Below are 18,984 nucleotides of genomic sequence, written 5' to 3' on the forward strand. Positions count from 1 at the left end.
TCTGTACGCTGCGTCCTCACTCCCAATCTGTACTCTGCGTCCTCACTCCCAATCTGTACTCTGCGTCCTCACTCCCAATCTGTGCGCTGCGTCCTTACTCCCAATCTGTACGCTGCGTCCTTACTCCCAATCTGTACGCTGCGTCCTTACTCCCAATCTGTACGCTGCGTCCTCACTCCCAATCTGTACGCTGCGTCCTTACTCCCAATCTGTACGCTGCGTCCTCACTCCCAATCTGTACTCTGCGTCCTCACTCCCAATCTGTACTCTGCGTCCTTACTCCCAATCTGTACGCTGCGTCCTTACTCCCAATCAGTACGCTGCGTCCTTACTCCCAATCAGTACGCTGCGTCCTCACTCCCAATCTGTGCGCTGCATCCTCACTCCCAATCTGTGCGCTGCATCCTCACTCCCAATCAGTACGCTGCGTCCTCACTCCCAATCTGTGCGCTGCGTCCTCACTCCCAATCTGTACGCTGCGTCCTCACTCCCAATCTGTACGCTGCATCCTTACTCCCAATCTGTACGCTGCGTCCTCACTCCCAATCAGTACGCTGCGTCCTCACTCCCAATCTGTGCGCTGCATCTTCACTCCCAATCAGAACGCTGCGTCCTCACTCCCAATCAGTACGCTGCGTCCTCACTCCCAATCTGTACGCTGCGTCCTCACTCCCAATCTGTACGCTGCGTCCTCACTCCCAATCTGTGCGCTGCATCCTTACTCCCAATCTGTGCGCTGCGTCCTTACTCCCAATCTGTACGCTGCATCCTTACTCCCAATCAGTACACTGCGTCCTTACTCCCAATCTGTACACTGCGTCCTTACTCCCAATCGGTACACTGCGTCCTTACTCCCAATCTGTACGCTGCATCCTCACTCCCAATCTATACGCTGCATCCTCACTCCCAATTTGTACTCTGCGTCCTTACTCCCAATCTGTACTCTGCGTAGTTACTCCCAATCTGTACGCTGCATCCTCACTCCCAATCAGTACGCTGCGTCCTCACTCCCAATCTGTACGCTGCGTCCTCACTCCCAATCTGTACGCTGCGTCCTTACTCCCAATCTGTACGCTGCGTCCTTACTCCCAATCTGTACGCTGCATCCTCACTCCCAATCTGTACGCTGCATCCTTACTCCCAATCAGTACGCTGCGTCCTCACTCCCAATCTGTACGCTGCATCCTCACTCCCAATCTATACGCTGCGTCCTCACTCCCAATCTGTACGCTGCGTCCTCACTCCCAATCTGTACGCTGCGTCCTTACTCCCAATCTGTACTCTGCGTCCTTACTCCCAATCTGTACGCTGCGTCCTCACTCCCAATCTATACGCTGCGTCCTCACTCCCAATCTGTACGCTGCGTCCTCACTCCCAATCTATACGCTGCATCCTCACTCCCAATCTGTACGCTGCATCCTTACTCCCAATCAGTACGCTGCGTCCTTACTCCCAATCTGTACGCTGCATCCTTACTCCCAATCTGTACGCTGCGTCCTTACTCCCAATCTGTGCGCTGCGTCCTCACTCCCAATCAGTACGCTGCGTCCTCACTCCCAATCTGTACGCTGCATCCTCACTCCCAATCTGTGCGCTGCGTCCTCACTCCCAATCTGTGCGCTGCGTCCTTACTCCCAATCTGTGCGCTGCGTCCTTACTCCCAATCTGTGCGCTGCGTCCTTACTCCCAATCAGTACGCTGCGTCCTCACTCCCAATCTGTACTCTGCGTCCTCACTCCCAATCTGTGCGCTGCATCCTCACTCCCAATCAGTACTCTGCATCCTCACTCCCAATCTGTACGCAGCGTCCTCACTCCCAATCTGTACGCTGCGTCCTCACTCCCAATCTGTGCGCTGCATCCTCACTCCCAATCTGTGCGCTGCGTCCTCACTCCCAATCTGTGCGCTGCATCCTCACTCCCAATCTGTGCGCTGCGTCCTTACTCCCAATCTGTGCGCTGCATCCTCACTCCCAATCTTCCTCCCAATCCCCCATGAGACACTTACATATCCTTTCTTTCTTTTTTTTAGGGGCCGCCTGGAACATTCGGACTTCCGGGTCCCAAGGTAAATACCCCTCTCACCCCGCTCTCTTGTTTAAGGTGTAGTAACAAAGGGATGGGCCCTGAGAGGGTGGGAAGCTTGTAACGTAGCCACTACTTGCTGGTCCAATAAAAGGTATCACACCCCTACTCCCTCTCCCTCCTCTGTTACTACTCCCTCTCCCTCCTCTGTTACTACTCCCTCTCCCTCCTCTGTTACTACTCCCTCTCCCTCCTCTGTTACTACTCCCTCTCCCTCATCTGTTACTCCTCCCTCTCCCTCCTCTGTTACTACTCCCTCTCCCTCCTCTGTTACTACTCCCTCTCCCTCCTCTGTTACTACTCCCTCTCCCTCCTCTGTTACTACTCCCTCTCCCTCCTCTGTTACTACTCCCTCTCCCTCCTCTGTTACTTCTCCCTCTCCCTCCTCTGTTACTACTCCCTCTCCCTCCTCTGTTACTACTCCCTCTCCCTCCTCTGTTACTACTCCCTCTCCCTCCTCTGTTACTACTCCATCTCCTCCGGTGTTACTACTCCCTCTCCTCCGGTGTTACTACTCCCTCTCCCTCCTCTGTTACTACTCCCTCTCCCTCCGCTGTTACTACTCCCTCTCCCTCCTCTGTTACTACTCCCTCTCCCTCCTCTGTTACTACTCCCTCTCCCTCCTATGTTACTAATCCCTCTCCCTCCTCTGTTACTACTCCCTCTCCTCCGGTGTTACTACTCCCTCTCCTCCAGTGTTACTACTCCCTCTCTTTCCTCTGTTACTACTCCCTCTCTCTCCTCTGTTACTACTCCCTCTCCTCTGGTGTTACTACTCCCTCTCCCTCCTCTGTTACTACTCCCTCTCCCTCCTCTGTTACTACTCCCTCTCCTCCGGTGTTACTACTCCCTCTCCCTCCTCTGTTACTACTCCCTCTCCCTCCTCTGTTACTACTCCCTCTCCCTCCTCTGTTACTACTCCCTCTCCCTCCTCTGTTACTACTCCCTCTCCCTCCTCTGTTACTACTCCCTCTCCCTCCTCTGTTACTACTCCCTCTCCCTCCGCTGTTACTACTCCCTCTCCCTCCTCTGTTACTACTCCCTCTCCTCCGGTGTTACTACTCTCCCTCCTCTGTTACTACTCCCTCTCCCTCCTCTGTTACTACTCCCTCTCCCTCCTCTGTTACTACTCCCTCTCCCTCCTCTGTTACTACTCCCTCTCCCTCCTCTGTTACTACTCCCTCTCCCTCCTCTGTTACTACTCCCTCTCCCTCCTCTGTTACTACTCCCTCTTCTCTGGTGTTACTACTCCCTCTCCCTCCTCTGTTACTACTCCCTCTCCCTCCTCTGTTACTACTCCCTCTCCCTCCACTGTTACTACTCCCTCTCCCTCCTCTGTTACTACTCCCTCTCCCGCCTCTGTTACTACTCCCTCTCCCTCCTCTGTTACTACTCCCTCTCCCTCCTCTGTTACTACTCCCTCTCCTCCGGTGTTACTACTCCCTCTCCTCCGGTGTTACTACTCCCTCTCCCTCCTCTGTTACTACTCCCTCTCCTCCGGTGTTACTACTCCCTCTCCTCCGGTGTTACTACTCCCTCTCCCTTTTCTGTTACTACTCCCTCTCCCTCCTCTGTTACTACTCCCTCTCCTCTGGTGTTACTACTCCCTCTCCCTCCTCTGTTACTACTCCCTCACCCTCCTCTGTTACTACTCCCTCTCCTCCGGTGTTACTACTCCCTCTCCCTCCTCTGTTACTACTCCCTCTCCCTCCTCTGTTACTACTCCCTCTCCCTCCTCTGTTACTACTCCCTCTCCCTCCTCTGTTACTACTCCCTCTCCCTCCTCTGTTACTACTCCCTCTCCCTCCTCTGTTACTACTCCCTCTCCCTCCTCTGTTACTACTCCCTCTTCTCTGGTGTTACTACTCCCTCTCCCTCCTCTGTTACTACTCCCTCTCCCTCCTCTGTTACTACTCCCTCTCCCTCCTCTGTTACTACTCCCTCTACCTCCTCTGTTACTACTCCCTCTCCCTCCTCTGTTACTACTCCCTCTCCCTCCTCTGTTACTACTCCCTCGCCCTGCTCTGTTACTACTCCCTCGCCCTGCTCTGTTACTACTCCCTCTCCCTCCTCTGTTACTGCTCTCTCTCCCTCCTCTGTTACTACCTGGAAGACGGGACTCGCCCGGGTCCCATCCTTGTTATTTTATGGTTTAACGTTCCTTTTTCTTTGTTTTTTGGGGTTTTTTTGTACTTATTTTGATTTATTTTTCATTTTATAGGGTAACATGGGTTTAAACTTCCAAGGACCCAAAGGAGAAAAGGTACGAAGTCCGCACCTGCAACGGGTATTTCTGCAACGGGTATTTCGCAACGCTAGTGTTACCCGCTTCTAGGGCGGGGGGGGGGGGGGCGCAGGGCACGGGGCTGAATGCTGATGGAACGTTCTTGGTTTTTAGGGTGAGACGGGTCTCCAAGGGCCACCAGGACCACCCGGGCAAATAGGGGAACAGAAAAAACCTGAAGATGTGGAGATCCAGAAGGGGGAAAAGGTGAGTGATTAAAAGACCCGGCGCATCTGTTAAACCAATGCACACGGTCCGGTTTGCAGGTGTCGTTTTAGAAAATAAAATTCCAATGCTTTCCGCAGTTATTCTTACCTGTGTTATGCTGTAGTTTAAGGCAGGGGTGGGCAACTCCAGTCCTCAAGCCACCCCCAACAGGCCAGGTTTTCAGCATATTCCAGCTTCAGCACAGGTGGCTCAATCAGTGGCTCAGTCGAAGACTGAGCCACTGATTGAGCCACCTGTGCTGAAGCCGGGACTGATTGAGCAACCTGTGCTGAAGCAGGGATATTCTGAAAACCTGACCTGATGAGGGGGTGGGGCTTGAGTACTGGAGTTGGGCCCCCTTGGTTTTTAGGCATGTGTGATTTACATGTTGGGTTGTTTTTGTGTGTTGAAAATCACACATAAAAATTAAATAATCCAAAACATTATACTGTATTATATTTTAGGAGTATGGGATTTTTGGGGGGGAATTCCCCTCCGGCTGCCAAATTAGAGATGTTTTGTTAAATATTTGTGGCGGTCGCTATTAAAGATGGAACTGGAACCGACCACTGCAATTTGGGAAATAGTCCAGCGTTGCCTCTTGCAATAAACACGTTATTTGTTGTGGAACTTGTTGCATTTCTTTTTGCACTTTCCTGGAGCCCAACATATTGGGCCTAAATGAGTGGAATATGAGCCAAAAATTAAAAAGTGTCAGATGTGTTGCAGGTTGCGATACCTTTTAGCGGGACTGACATTAATAAAAGTGCGAAAATAAATGTAATAAATTCTACAACAAATAGCACAAATACAATCTTCCAAGCTTACAATCTGTGCTTTTGGTGCCTGAGGCACAGGGAAATAAAGTGACTTGCCCCAGGTCACAAGGAGCCGACACCGGGAACTGAGCTGTTGCTTACAGAGCCTGAGTCTCTACTCACTGAGTCGCTCCTTTAGCCCCCTTATAGGTTTCTACTTTGCACGAAAAGTGATAAAGAAAGTTTTCATTACACGGTACTTCTGTATGCTTTGATAAGGGGAACTGCACCTTCAAAATGTCCCATTAATAATTATAATAATTGTACAATAATATTTTGTGGGAAGGGAGATGGTTGTGATAGGCATGGGGTGGTAAACTCCAGTCGTCAAAGGACACCAACGGGTCAGGTTTTCAGGATATCCCTGCTTCGGTACAGGTGGATCAGTCAAATACTAAGCCACCTGTGCTGAAGCAGGGATATCCCTAATACCTGACCTGTTCCTTAAGGACTGCCATTGGCCGCCAGTAATACAGTAATAACAGTAATTACTAGAGATGGACGAATTTGGATCCGCCTCGGATTGCACAGGTGTGATCCTTCTTCAGCACAGGCATGTCTCCCTAATTTATTTGGAGGGACGTTTGAGGGGATCTCTATACACATGCGCACACACACACAGACACGCACACGCACACCTGGCGACTGCTAATTTCGGGGACATCATTTTGACAGTTTCATTCACCCATCTCTAGCAATAATGGTGGTAGTTTTACAGACTGGCCAGCAAGTGGCAGCCATCTCTTACAATCTCTTATCTCAACATTGTCCAGCATGGGGGGGGCCTGTAAACTCCATACTCAAAATGTCAACGCCCAACATGGAAAGCAGTTCGGAGTCGCACAGAGCTTTGTGGGTTGTGCTGTCTGTAGTAGGACCAGTATTTATTGCAAGAGCTGAACTGCAGCTCCCAGCATCCCACGCTGCTGAGGAAGGCGGTCAGTGCACATATAATTGGCTTCCTCACTCCAGGAGTGACCCGCGGTGCCTGGTTAATCCTACCTGGTGGAATTAAGTGGTTTAATTTGAATTACAGGTTTGTTTCATCAGCAAAGAAAAAGTTAATTGGGACTTTCAGGCAAGATTAATATTTTAGGTTCCCCTCCGCCCCCCCCCCCCCCACTGCCCCCCCCCCCAAATAAAATGGCCACTTAACTCGGGTAACTATATTTGTCCCGGAAAAAAATGGACGCAAGCGCTGACTTCGCATACGTGAATGGTGAGCGCCAACTGCGCTTGCGTGAATGGCGAGCACCGCGAATGGCTGCGTATGCGCAATCAGCGTTTGCCGGCCGCTTATGTGCATTCGCGATCGGCGCATGTGCGCATGCGCGATCGGAGCTTGCCGGTCACGCATGCGTGGCCAGCGCACAGAAAAAACGGGACTGTGGACAGAAAAGTCGGTACCTGGCACAAACGGCCAAAAAAACGGGACAGTCCCGGCTAAACCGGGACATCTGGTCATCCTACACTTAATGGCCCCTCAGACCACCGGACCTTATTATTTAAAAAAAAAATGAATATCTTCTATTTGTATGACGCCAACATATTCCGCGGTGCAGCACAAGGTGGGAGTGAGGAAAAGAGATAGGAGTAGCAAGGAGGTCCCTGTCCCGAGGAACTTACAATCTAGGCGGAAGGGTGGAGACACAAGGAATAGGGTGTGTGAGATTCTTAGCGAGGGTTTGGCTATCAATGTCAGGTATGTCCGATAAGCCCGGTCCTAGGGCGGCAAAATTTGTGGGCGGCAAATTTTCGGGGGGTTTTTTTTTCTCTTTTTTTTCCCCCCATCTCTCTTTCCCACTGATTACCAGGGGAGAGCGTGGGGCCACCGTAACGGTCTCTTATCTTCTCCTCCACACTGCCCTCCTCCTCCTGTAGCATCCCACGCTGCGGGGTCACATGGCGACCCTGGGCGGCGCAAAGGGAAGTGCGTCTGGGCGGGAAAAGTTAAAACCCGCCACTGGATACAAACATTACAGTGCTACCACGGGGCAGCGCCTGCTGCGCCGACTGTTCCTATAACGCCTCCCGAAGTGACTGCGACACAGGTGGAGAAAAGACGACGCAAAGCTCACTACCTGAAGGGGTGCAACTGTTATATGCACGTAGCAAAAGTAACACATCGGAGGGAAGATGAGAGAATTTTAGTTAAAACTCAAGATTTGTTTCATCTCTCGGCTTTGTGGTTACCGTGGTAACCTTTACACTGCGCGGGGTTCTTGAAAGAGTTCACGTAACCGCCAGGAAGTTAGACATGTGACACGCGGATATTTCCTGAACGGAGCAGCACAATGCGCAAGGGAAAACAGCGTTGGAAACGGCGAGACGATACTTCTTAATGTTAGTTAAAGTGCAAGAAAAAAAAACAAAATGGTTAGCGCCGACTGCAGCTTTAATATCACAAATCCCATTCGCCATCCCTGGCTGCGTCTGCCCCTTGTGATTGGGAATATAGATGTATTACTGTTCCTGTATTCATATGTCACCTTCTTTCTTTTCTTTATAGGGTGGAAAAGGAGAAAGTGGGTATCCAGGAGAACGTGGCCCAATGGTAAGAAAAGCCCGGATGGATTTATTCTCTTTAGCTGCTTACAGAGACTTAGGGGCTTATTCTATTTGTGTCAAAGAGGCCGGTCAGCCTGTTCTCCGACGAAATCCCCCATTGTCATTGGAAAACCGGCCCAATTGGCCGATTCGGTGGATATATTAGAAGCCCTTAGATGTATCAGTGAATAGGACCTTATTTATACATTGGCCTCACATTGGGTATTATATTTATGGAGTAGAACATTTATTTAATTATTTTGTATCTTTACTATACTATTTCCCACTTCAAAGACCGTTGCATTAAAACTAGGTCACCCCTTTTAAACCTTGATACACGCATGAAATTAATGTGCGTGTGCAAATCACACTCCCACACGTAGCAGCCGAAATTAATGTGCGTGTGCAAATCACACTCCCACACGTAACAGCTGACATTAATGTGCGTGTGCAAATCACACTCCCTCACGTAGCAGCTGAAATTAATGTGCGTGTGCAAATCACACTCCCTCACGTAGCAGCTGAAATTAATGTACGTGTGCAAATCACACTCCCTCACGTAGCAGCTGAAATTAATGTGCGTGTGCAAATCACACTCCCTCACGTAGCTGCTGAAATTAATGTGCGTGTGCAAATCACACTCCCTCACGTAGCAGCTGAGATTAATGTACGTGTGCAAATCACACTCCCACACGTAGCAGCTGAAATTAATGTACGTGTGCAAATCTACTCCCACACGTAGCAGCCGAAATTAATGTGCGTGTGCAAATCACACTCCCTCACGTAGCAGCTGAAATTAATGTGCGTGTGCAAATCACACTCCCTCACGTAGCTGCTGAAATTAATGTGCGTGTGCAAATCACACTCCCTCACGTAGCAGCTGAGATTAATGTACGTGTGCAAATCACACTCCCACACGTAGCAGCTGAAATTAATGTACGTGTGCAAATCTACTCCCACACGTAGCAGCCGAAATTAATGTGCGTGTGCAAATCACACTCCCTCACGTAGCAGCTGAAATTAATGTGCGTGTGCAAATCACACTCCCACACGTAGCAGCTGAAATTAATGTGCGTGTGCAAATCACACTCCCTCACGTAGCAGCTGAAATTAATGTACGTGTGCAAATCTACTCCCACACGTAGCAGCCGAAATTAATGTACGTGTGCAAATCTACTCCCACACGTAGCAGCCGAAATTAATGTGCGTGTGCAAATCACACTCCCCCACATAGCAGCTGAAATTAATGTGCGTGTGCAAATCTACTCCCACACGTAGCAGCCGAAATTAATGTGCGTGTGCAAATCACACTCCCACACGTAGCAGCTGAAATTAATGTCGTTATCGGAAGCAGTTCGTCAGCTCTCCAATCGCACGAACAAGTAACAGACAAGAGAACGTTGTATGCTTTATTGTCACAGCATATAGAAAAGAGACAGCGCGGGTATATGGTGTTTTACCCTATATACATAGAAATATCTGTGAGCACGCAGAACAATCTCTGTCTGTCCTTCACAGGGCCCCCCCGGGTGTGAAAAGGGATTCAAAGGAGAGCCGGGGGAAGCCGGGAAAAGAGTAAGTTCCATTCAACATGAATAAGTACGGACAGCAGCAGGAACACCTGCGGCAGGTATACAGGGGAACGTACGGCAGGTATACAGGGGATGTACGGCAGGTATACAGGGGATGTACGGCAGGTATACAGGGGATGTACGGCAGGTATACAGGGGAATGTATGGCAGGTATACAGGGGATGTACGGCAGGTATACAGGGGAATGTATGGCAGGTATACAGGGGAACGTACGGCAGGTATACAGGGGAATGTACGGCAGGTATACAGGGGAATGTACGGCAGGTATACAGGGGATGTACGGCAGGTATACAGGGGATGTACGGCAGGTATACAGGGGAATGTACGGCAGGTATACAGGGGAATGTACGGCAGGTATACAGGGGATGTACGGCAGGTATACAGGGAACGTACGGCAGGTATACAGGGGGATGTACGGCAGGTATACAGGGGATGTACGGCAGGTATACAGGGGAACGTACGGCAGGTATACAGGGGATGTACGGCAGGTATACAGGGGGATGTACGGCAGGTATACAGGGGATGTACGGCAGGTATACAGGGGAATGTACGGCAGATATACAGGGGAATGTGCGGCAGGTATACAGGGAACGTACGGCAGGTATATAGGGGAACGTACGGCAGGTATACAGGGGATGTACGGCAGGTATACAGGGGAATGTACGGCAGGTATACAGGGGAACGTACGGCAGGTATACAGGGAATGTACGGCAGGTATACAGGGGATGTACGGCAGGTATACAGGGAATGTACGGCAGGTATACAGGGGAACGTACGGCAGGTATACAGGGAACGTACGGCAGGTATACAGGGAACGTACGGCAGGTATACAGGGGAACGTACGGCAGGTATACAGGGGATGTACGGCAGGTATACAGGGGAACGTACGGCAGGTATACAGGGAACGTACGGCAGGTATACAGGGAACGTACGGCAGGTATACAGGGGAACGTACGGCAGGTATACAGGGAACGTACGGCAGGTATACAGGGGAATGTACGGCAGGTATACAGGGGAACGTACGGCAGGTATACAGGGAACGTACGGCAGGTATACAGGGGAATGTACGGCAGGTATACAGGGGAACGTACGGCAGGTATACAGGGAACGTACGGCAGGTATACAGGGGAACGTACGGCAGGTATACAGGGGATTTACGGCAGGTATACAGGGAACGTACGGCAGGTATACAGGGAATGTACGGCAGGTATACAGGGGAATGTACGGCAGGTATACAGGGGAATGTACGGCAGGTATACAGGGGATGTACGGCAGGTATACAGGGGAACGTACGGCAGGTATACAGGGGAACGTACGGCAGGTATACAGGGCAACGTACGGCAGGTATACAGGGGAATGTACTGCAGGTATACAGGGGATGTACAGCAGGTATACAGGGGAATGTACGGCAGGTATACAGGGGAACGTACGGCAGGTATACAGGGGAACGTACGGCAGGTATACAGGGGATGTACGGCAGGTATACAGGGAACGTACGGCAGGTATACAGGGGAACGTACGGCAGGTATACAGGGGAACGTACTGCAGGTATATAGGGGATGTACGGCAGGTATACAGGGGAATGTACGGCAGGTATACAGGGGAATGTACGGCAGGTATACAGGGAATGTACGGCAGGTATACAGGGGATGTACGGCAGGTATACAGGGGAATGTACGGCAGGTATACAGGGGAATGTACGGCAGGTATACAGGGGAACGTACGGCAGGTATACAGGGAACGTACGGCACGTATACAGGGGAATGTACGGCAGGTATACAGGGGATGTACGGCAGGTATACAGGGGATGTACGGCAGGTATACAGGGGATGTACGGCAGGTATACAGGGCAACGTACGGCAGGTATACAGGGGAATGTATGGCAGGTATACAGGGGATGTACGGCAGGTATACAGGGGATGTACGGCAGGTATACAGGGCAACGTACGGCAGGTATACAGGGGAACGTACGGCAGGTATACAGGGGATGTACGGCAGGTATACAGGGGAATGTATGGCAGGTATACAGGGAATGTACGGCAGGTATACAGGGGATGTACGGCAGGTATACAGGGCAACGTACGGCAGGTATACAGGGGATGTACGGCAGGTATACAGGGAATGTACGGCAGGTATACAGGGGATGTACGGCAGGTATACAGGGAATGTACGGCAGGTATACAGGGGATGTACGGCAGGTATACAGGGGATGTACGGCAGGTATACAGGGGAACGTACGGCAGGTATACAGGGGAATGTACGGCAGGTATACAGGGGAATGTACGGCAGGTATACAGGGGAATGTACGGCAGGTATACAGGGGAATGTACGGCAGGTATACAGGGGAATGTACGGCAGGTATACAGGGGATGTACGGCAGGTATACAGGGGAATGTACGGCAGGTATACAGGGGAATGTACGGCAGGTATACAGGGAATGTACGGCAGGTATACAGGGGAATGTACGGCAGGTATACAGGGGAATGTACTGCAGGTATACAGGGGATGTACGGCAGGTATACAGGGGAATGTACGGCAGGTATACAGGGGATGTACGGCAGGTATACAGGGGAATGTACGGCAGGTATACAGGGGAATGTACGGCAGGTATACAGGGGAACGTACGGCAGGTATACAGGGAACGTACGGCACGTATACAGGGGAATGTACGGCAGGTATACAGGGGATGTACGGCAGGTATACAGGGGAATGTATGGCACGTATACAGGAGAATGTACGGCAGGTATACAGGGGATGTACGGCAGGTATACAGGGCAACGTACGGCAGGTATACAGGGGAGCGTACGGCAGGGATACCGGGGAACGTACGGCAGGTATACAGGGGAACGTACGGCAGGTATACAGGGAACGTACGGCAGGTATACAGGGGATGTACGGCAGGTATACAGGGGATGTACGGCAGGTATACAGGGGATGTATGGCAGGTATACAGGGGATGTACGGCAGGTATACAGGGGATGTACGGCAGGTATACAGGGGATGTACGGCAGGTATACAGGGAATGTACGGCACGTATACAGGGGAACGTACTGCAGGTATACAGGGGATGTATGGCAGGTATACAGGGGGTGTATGGCAGGTATACAGGGGATGTATGGCAGGTATACAGGGGATGTATGGCAGGTATACAGGGGAATGTACGGCAGGTATACAGGGATACCGGGGAACGTTTGGTAATGTTTGATATTTTACTCTTGAACACAGAAATAATTAAATTTTTCTACTTAATAATAGTTAATGGTTGAATGCCGAAATAAATGATATCCAATATAGAGAGATGTGAATAAATATAAGCCCTGGCACCGACACGGTGCTTATTCCACACGTGAGACCGTTGGATGGAATTGCACGTGGCGGATCTGTGGGAGATATGGTTCCCACTCTGACCTCCTACCTGTTTCTTTAAGGGAAAGCCGGGGAAAGATGGAGACTTCGGGACGCCTGGCGCAGATGTGAGTATGTCTTACCTGTTACCTAGCCATGTCCCCGTGTGTTTATACGCTGTGATACAAATCGCGGCGTCTCCTTCTCTTGGTACAGGGCCGCCCCGGGGACTCCGGATCACCCGGAAACAGCGGCAGGGACGGAGAGACGGTAAGAACGTTTCACGAACTGATTAACTTGTTGCAAACGTTTGTGTCCACGAGAACGTGAGGAATCTGAACCATTATTGCATGGCGCTATTACCAGTAGCCGCGTGAACACGTGTAATTACACAGCATCCATTCAGGGATAATAGCACCAAACTCAAAATGGTACTGCAGGAGATGGGAGTCCCTGACCTGAAGAGCTTGCAATCTAAGCCTCTTGTTCTTGTTGTGAGACAGTAATGGTGGAGGTCGCTCGGGCGTTGCGGAGCAGACATGAGAGCACCGTTTTGTGTTGTTTTATTCCTTGGCTCTGGTTAGTTTAACCTTTTAAAGAGGCAATCCAAGCACGCACATTGTTGTATTTTTAACACAGGATCGAAGCATGGGGTCTTCCGGATCTGAACCCCTTTCATTTCAGCTCCGGGGACCCCCTGCTTCCGGGGATACTTGCCTCCGTAGTAGGTGCCGGTAGCCGCTCGGCTAGCGGGGTTCACGTAATGGCGGTGTTTCAGCGCTCCCGTGACATCACCAGGCTCTCCCTATTGTCCCACGTGAGGCGGGAGCTTTAAACTTTGCCTCACGACCTTGGAGCTCTGTATCTTGGGAAGCAGGGGGTCCCCAGGGCTGAAAGTCACAGGGTTCAGCTCCAGAGACCCCCTGCTCCAATCCTACGCTAAATAAAAACACGGCTTGCATTGCTCCCTTAACTCACAAGCCTGCAACACACTGCAATGATTTGCTATACAGGCAATAAGCCAGATTTCCGCACATCAGCGGTATTAAGTATGTTCTATGCTCTGTGCACACTGTATACATGCGTCACATCCTTACGTTCCCGCAGCGGAGGCGCTGCTGGCATTACTGCAGCCATGCTCTCTGTCCCCATTCTGTCACATAGTGGACACTTGGGAGTGTGTCAGCCAGCGTTTAGAACACAGATTCAGCGGCTGAAGTGAGCAGCCTGTGCTGATGGCATAACCCAGGGGTCCCAACCCCAATACTCAAGAACCCCCCCCCCCCCCCAACAGGTCAGCTTTTCAGGATATCCCTGCTTCAGCACAGGTGGCTCAATCAGTGGCTCCCTGCTTTGGCCACTGATTGAGCCACCTGTGCTGATGCTGGCATATCCTTAAAACGGACCTGTTGGGGGGTGGGCCTGGAGAACTCGAGTTGAGAACCTCTGGCACAGCCGTTCATTTCAGCAAATATATATTATAAATCATTCAGCGCAAATATATGTCAGGAAACGGATTGGTGGAATTTCCAGAACAAAGCTGAAAATGTCATTTGCCCGTTTTTACCCAGAATCCTTTGCAACATTGGCTCCTGTCTGCGGTTGTACTTGTCCGTTCTGATTCTCTTTGTTTAATTAAAGAAAAGCGTTTTAAAGAATAAATATTAATAGCAACCGTGTTATTTCAGGGTCAAAAAGGTGATCGGGGCTTCCCTGGTCCTCCTGGAGAAGTAAGTTTATTTCCCAAATGTTATTATTTCATTTCCGAGTGATTAATAATCGACGTTGTGTTGGGGTTCTCAGTAGCAGGCGATTGTAGCCAGTGAAAATGAACACTGCACCCCTTTTCCTGGTTTATTATAGGTGCAATCGCACGCGCAGTCTGACAGTTGTCATCGGGGTATCAGAATGGGGAGGTGCTTGTCAATCATGGGTTTTATTTCCCCTTATCCCCACCCCTGTCCTTATCAGGGAACCAATCAAAATAATGGGAGCTGGGAGAGGGGGGGAGTGGCAGCACAAACACTTGCTGATGACATCACACCGTGACATCACACCGTGACATCACGCGGAAGGGAGCAGCCAGAGGAAATCGAACCCCCTCCCAACTCTAAAAAAGGAAAGAACAAACGTATAAATGTCAGATTTGGGTAAAAAAAAAAAAAAAAACATGAAACGACGTGAAACTGGTCACGTGTGCTGGGAAGCACTGCTCTCTCTAAAAGCAGCCACGTAATCTGAGGAACTGGTCACGTGTACTGGGAAGCACTGCTCTCTCTAAAAGCAGCCACGTAATCTGAGGAGCTGGTCACGTGTCCTGGGAAGCACTGCTCTCTCTAAAAGCAGCCACGTAATCTGAGGAGTTGGTCACGTGTCTTGGGAAGCACTGCTCTCTCTAAAAGCAGCCACGTAATCTGAGGAGCTGGTCACGTGTCCTGGGAAGCACTGCTCTCTCTAAAAGCAGCCACGTAATCTGAGGAGCTGGTCACGTGTCCTGGGAAGCACTGCTCTCTCTAAAAGCAGCCACGTAATCTGAGGAGCTGGTCACGTGTCCTGGGAAGCACTGCTCTCTCTAAAAGCAGCCACGTAATTTGAGGAGCTGGTCACGTGTCCTGGGAAGCACTGCTCTCTCTAAAAGCAGCCACGTAATCTGAGGAGCTGGTCACGTGTCCTGGGAAGCACTGCTCTCTCTAAAAGCAGCCACGTAATCTGAGGAGCTGGTCACGTGTCCTGGGAAGCACTGCTCTCTCTAAAAGCAGCCACGTAATCTGAGGAACTGGTCACGTGTCCTGGGAAGCACTGCTCTCTCTAAAAGCAGCCACGTAATCTGAGGAACTGGTCACGTGTCCTGGGAAGCACTGCTCTCTCTAAAAGCAGCCACGTAATCTGAGCAACTGGACAATGTCAGAGATTAGCGCCATGTTCAGTGTTACACCAACTCGACCATTGAGCCTGTTACCAATTGACGCGGCTCCCTGCGGTTCTCTGATGAGCGGTCTTGCTGTGTGAAACATGGACGCTTGCGTGCTGAAGTCTTGAAGATTTGGGGCCAAATATCTCGAAACGTGTGCAACTGACATTGTGATTGTGGCGTGATATCTAAAGGCAGCATTATTACGCCACCCAGGTATCAGCATAACATGGTGTAATATCCACCTGCTTCAGCACAGATGGCTCAATCAGTGGCTCAGTCGAAGACTGGGCCACTGATTGAGCCACCTGTGCTGAAGCAGGGATATCCTGAAAACCTGACCTGTTGGTAGCTCTTGAGGGCTGGAGTTGCCCGCCCCTGATAAATACAAACACATAAGACTCTAATTCATATGTTTTAATCACTGTTATTACAATATATTTCCCACTGTACAGTCATTTTCTGTGTCACACGCTCAGTGTAGGGGGAAATGCTTTGTATCGGGGAAGGCAAGTGTTATTGAAACAATCTTAAACAATTTTAATTGCTGAATCAGACACATGCTGAACTATTTACACGTGTGTCATTTCACATACAACACGGGGATGTACACGCATTATAATAACTGTACATAGCGATGTAATAGACAGTAAAAATGTTAAAAGATAGAACCTACGCTGCTCTTTGGCCGGGAACAATGTGTTTGGGTTATTAAAGGAACAATCCAAGCGGGCTGTTTTTTTACATTTATTTTACATAGGGTGGAAGCAGGGGGTCTCTGGAGCTGAACCCCGTTAATTTCAGCTCCAGGGACCCCCCGGTTCCCAAGATACAGGTCTCCAAAGGGGGCGCCGGTGTCTTGGCGAAGTTTAAAGCTCCCGCGTCACGCGAGCCAATGGGAAGCTTCACCGGATGACGTCACGGCTTCCTATTGGCCCGCAGGACACGAGAGCTTTAAAACGTCGCCATGAAGTGATGCCTGCTAGCCGAGCAGAGCGACTACCGGCACCCCCTACGGAGGTAAGTATCTCTGGAAGCAGGGGGTCCCCCGAGCTGAAATTAACGGGGTTTAGCTCTGGAGACCCCCTGCTTCAATCCTATGTATATAAAAAAAAGGGGGGGAGGGGAGAAATGGCCGCTCGGATTGCAGCTTTAAATTCAAAATAACGTGACATCCCTAAATAGGTGCACATCCAGTGAAACTCATACACGGTACAGTGCCTAAATATATATGTATAAATATCTATTAAATAAAATGGTCTTTTAGTTTAACATTTTGGCCAAATTGTTGTAAGCCCCTGAGCCAACTGCACGGCAGACCACGTTTCAAGGGTCCCTAACACTAATATAGATTCTTAATAACCTGTGCAATACCAGGAAGAATGATTTATAATAAAAATATTTAAACTACAAAATGTTAAACCAAAAGACCATTTTATTTAATAGATATTTATACATATATATTTAGGCACTGTACCGTGTATGAGTTTCACTGGATGTGCACTGAGCTCTGTCTGTGTTTTATGTTCTGTCTCTGGTTTTAAATATATATATTGCCATGCTCAGTAGCACTCCTCTGTGACACTCATATGCTTATATATATGTTGTGGTTATTTTGGGGGTTCAATAGGAGCTTGTTAGGTGTCCAGTATGTTATCCCTAAATAGGTGCCAACATACACCAAAATGTAATATAATATGGGAACGGCAAATATGAGAGAACTGGAAAAACAAAAGATAATACGAATGATATAGGTTGGGAGGAGGTTACAACCTACAGATGAAGTGGTTTAATCTGTAGTGAACAACTATGAGAATTTAGGTCCATGTTTACTAAGTAGTGCTAATCCATAAAGCACATGCTTGCACGCCTTAGTAGATACAGTATGCCCCCGTGCGTCCCATTCAAGGGAACGGACTACAACGTGTCTGCCAGCATGGAAGGTGTCTTAAGGGGTAGCATTTATTCCTAAATATGTCCCTAATTGTTTCCACGCTCACAGGTGATTCCGAGACCAGGACAAGGGGCAGCGGGATCAAAAGGAAACACGGGACCCCCGGGAATATCCGGGCCAAAAGGAGATCGTGGTAATCCCGGTTTCTCAGGCCCCCCTGGCGTGCAAGGACCCCCAGGTGAGACTCATAGACACCATGTATCTATTAAACTTGTTGCCAGCGGGTTAATGGGGCTGGCACCCGTTTTAATTAAGTGGGAATTAATCCATCGCTGTTATGAAGAAAATAGCAGGTCCACCATTTTCAGGCTAAATAAGTGTCATTTATTTCCAGCCCAAGTACAAAGTGGAGTCTTCCTTCTGGTGTAGAAATGAGTGCAGGTGGAACTCCCGATGTTTCCTCCCGATTTGTTATTATTATTATTTATTTATAAACATATTCCGGAGTGCGGTGCAATGGGGTTACAGTGACATAAATAGCATAAATTGAATGACATACAATGAGGACAGACAAGCTCAAACAGATACAGGCGGTAATGAGAGCCCTGATCCTGAGAGCTTACACTCTATAGGGAGTAAGGGGCAATGTTGAAACGAAAGGTAAAGTGGCTGCACATTGGGGAGGGGGGGGTGGAGTATGTCTCTCGATGGAGCATGGTGCAGCCACACAGCTGGATCTATTAAGGTTTGGGGGTGTGGATGTTAGGGGCTGTTAGATAGCACAGAGTTTGGTCCAGCCGCATAACTGTTACCAATAGGGTTGGTGGGTGAATGTAAGTACTATAGTGCCGACGAGTATTCTAAAACAAATCTGGGGCTATCACCAGCAAGACCTGGGTACATGCTGGGTACATGCTGGGTACATGCTGCAACATTCTTCTCAAGGATGTCTTCTTTCTACCCCCTTTGTATCTAAAGCCCTCTCCCGCCTTAAACCTCTCTCACTGACTGCCCCACACCTCTGGAATGCCCTTCCCCTCAGTACCCGACTAGCACCCTCTCTATTCACCTTAAGACACACCTGCTTAAAGAAGCATATGAATAGCACTGTGGATATTCTGAACACATGATACATAAAGCTTGGCCCCCTGAAGACGCACTTACCAGAACTCCCTCCTACTGTCTCTGTACGTTCTCCCTACCTACCAATTAGACTGTAAGCTCCTCGGGGCAGGGACTCCTCTTCCTTAATGTTACTTTTATGTCTAAAGCACTTATTCCCATGCTCTGTTATTTATATTA

At 49.7% G+C, this 18,984-nt stretch overlaps 1 protein-coding gene across 1 annotated transcript in view; it reads left to right on the plus strand.

Moving 5' to 3' along the window:
- COL4A5 (collagen type IV alpha 5 chain) overlaps positions 1 to 18,984 on the plus strand; it is a 122,288-nt gene that overhangs the window by 55,311 nt on the left and 47,993 nt on the right. The window contains exons 11-19 of the mRNA XM_075573450.1: positions 2,032 to 2,067; positions 4,306 to 4,347; positions 4,483 to 4,575; positions 7,903 to 7,947; positions 9,459 to 9,515; positions 12,961 to 13,005; positions 13,094 to 13,147; positions 14,566 to 14,607; positions 17,791 to 17,920. Coding sequence (XP_075429565.1) covers positions 2,032 to 2,067; positions 4,306 to 4,347; positions 4,483 to 4,575; positions 7,903 to 7,947; positions 9,459 to 9,515; positions 12,961 to 13,005; positions 13,094 to 13,147; positions 14,566 to 14,607; positions 17,791 to 17,920 — 544 coding nt within the window. The remainder of the gene's footprint in view (positions 1 to 2,031; positions 2,068 to 4,305; positions 4,348 to 4,482; positions 4,576 to 7,902; positions 7,948 to 9,458; positions 9,516 to 12,960; positions 13,006 to 13,093; positions 13,148 to 14,565; positions 14,608 to 17,790; positions 17,921 to 18,984) is intronic.

This window comes from Ascaphus truei, chromosome 16 (genome assembly GCF_040206685.1).
Source record: "Ascaphus truei isolate aAscTru1 chromosome 16, aAscTru1.hap1, whole genome shotgun sequence".
NCBI lineage: Eukaryota > Metazoa > Chordata > Amphibia > Anura > Ascaphidae > Ascaphus > Ascaphus truei.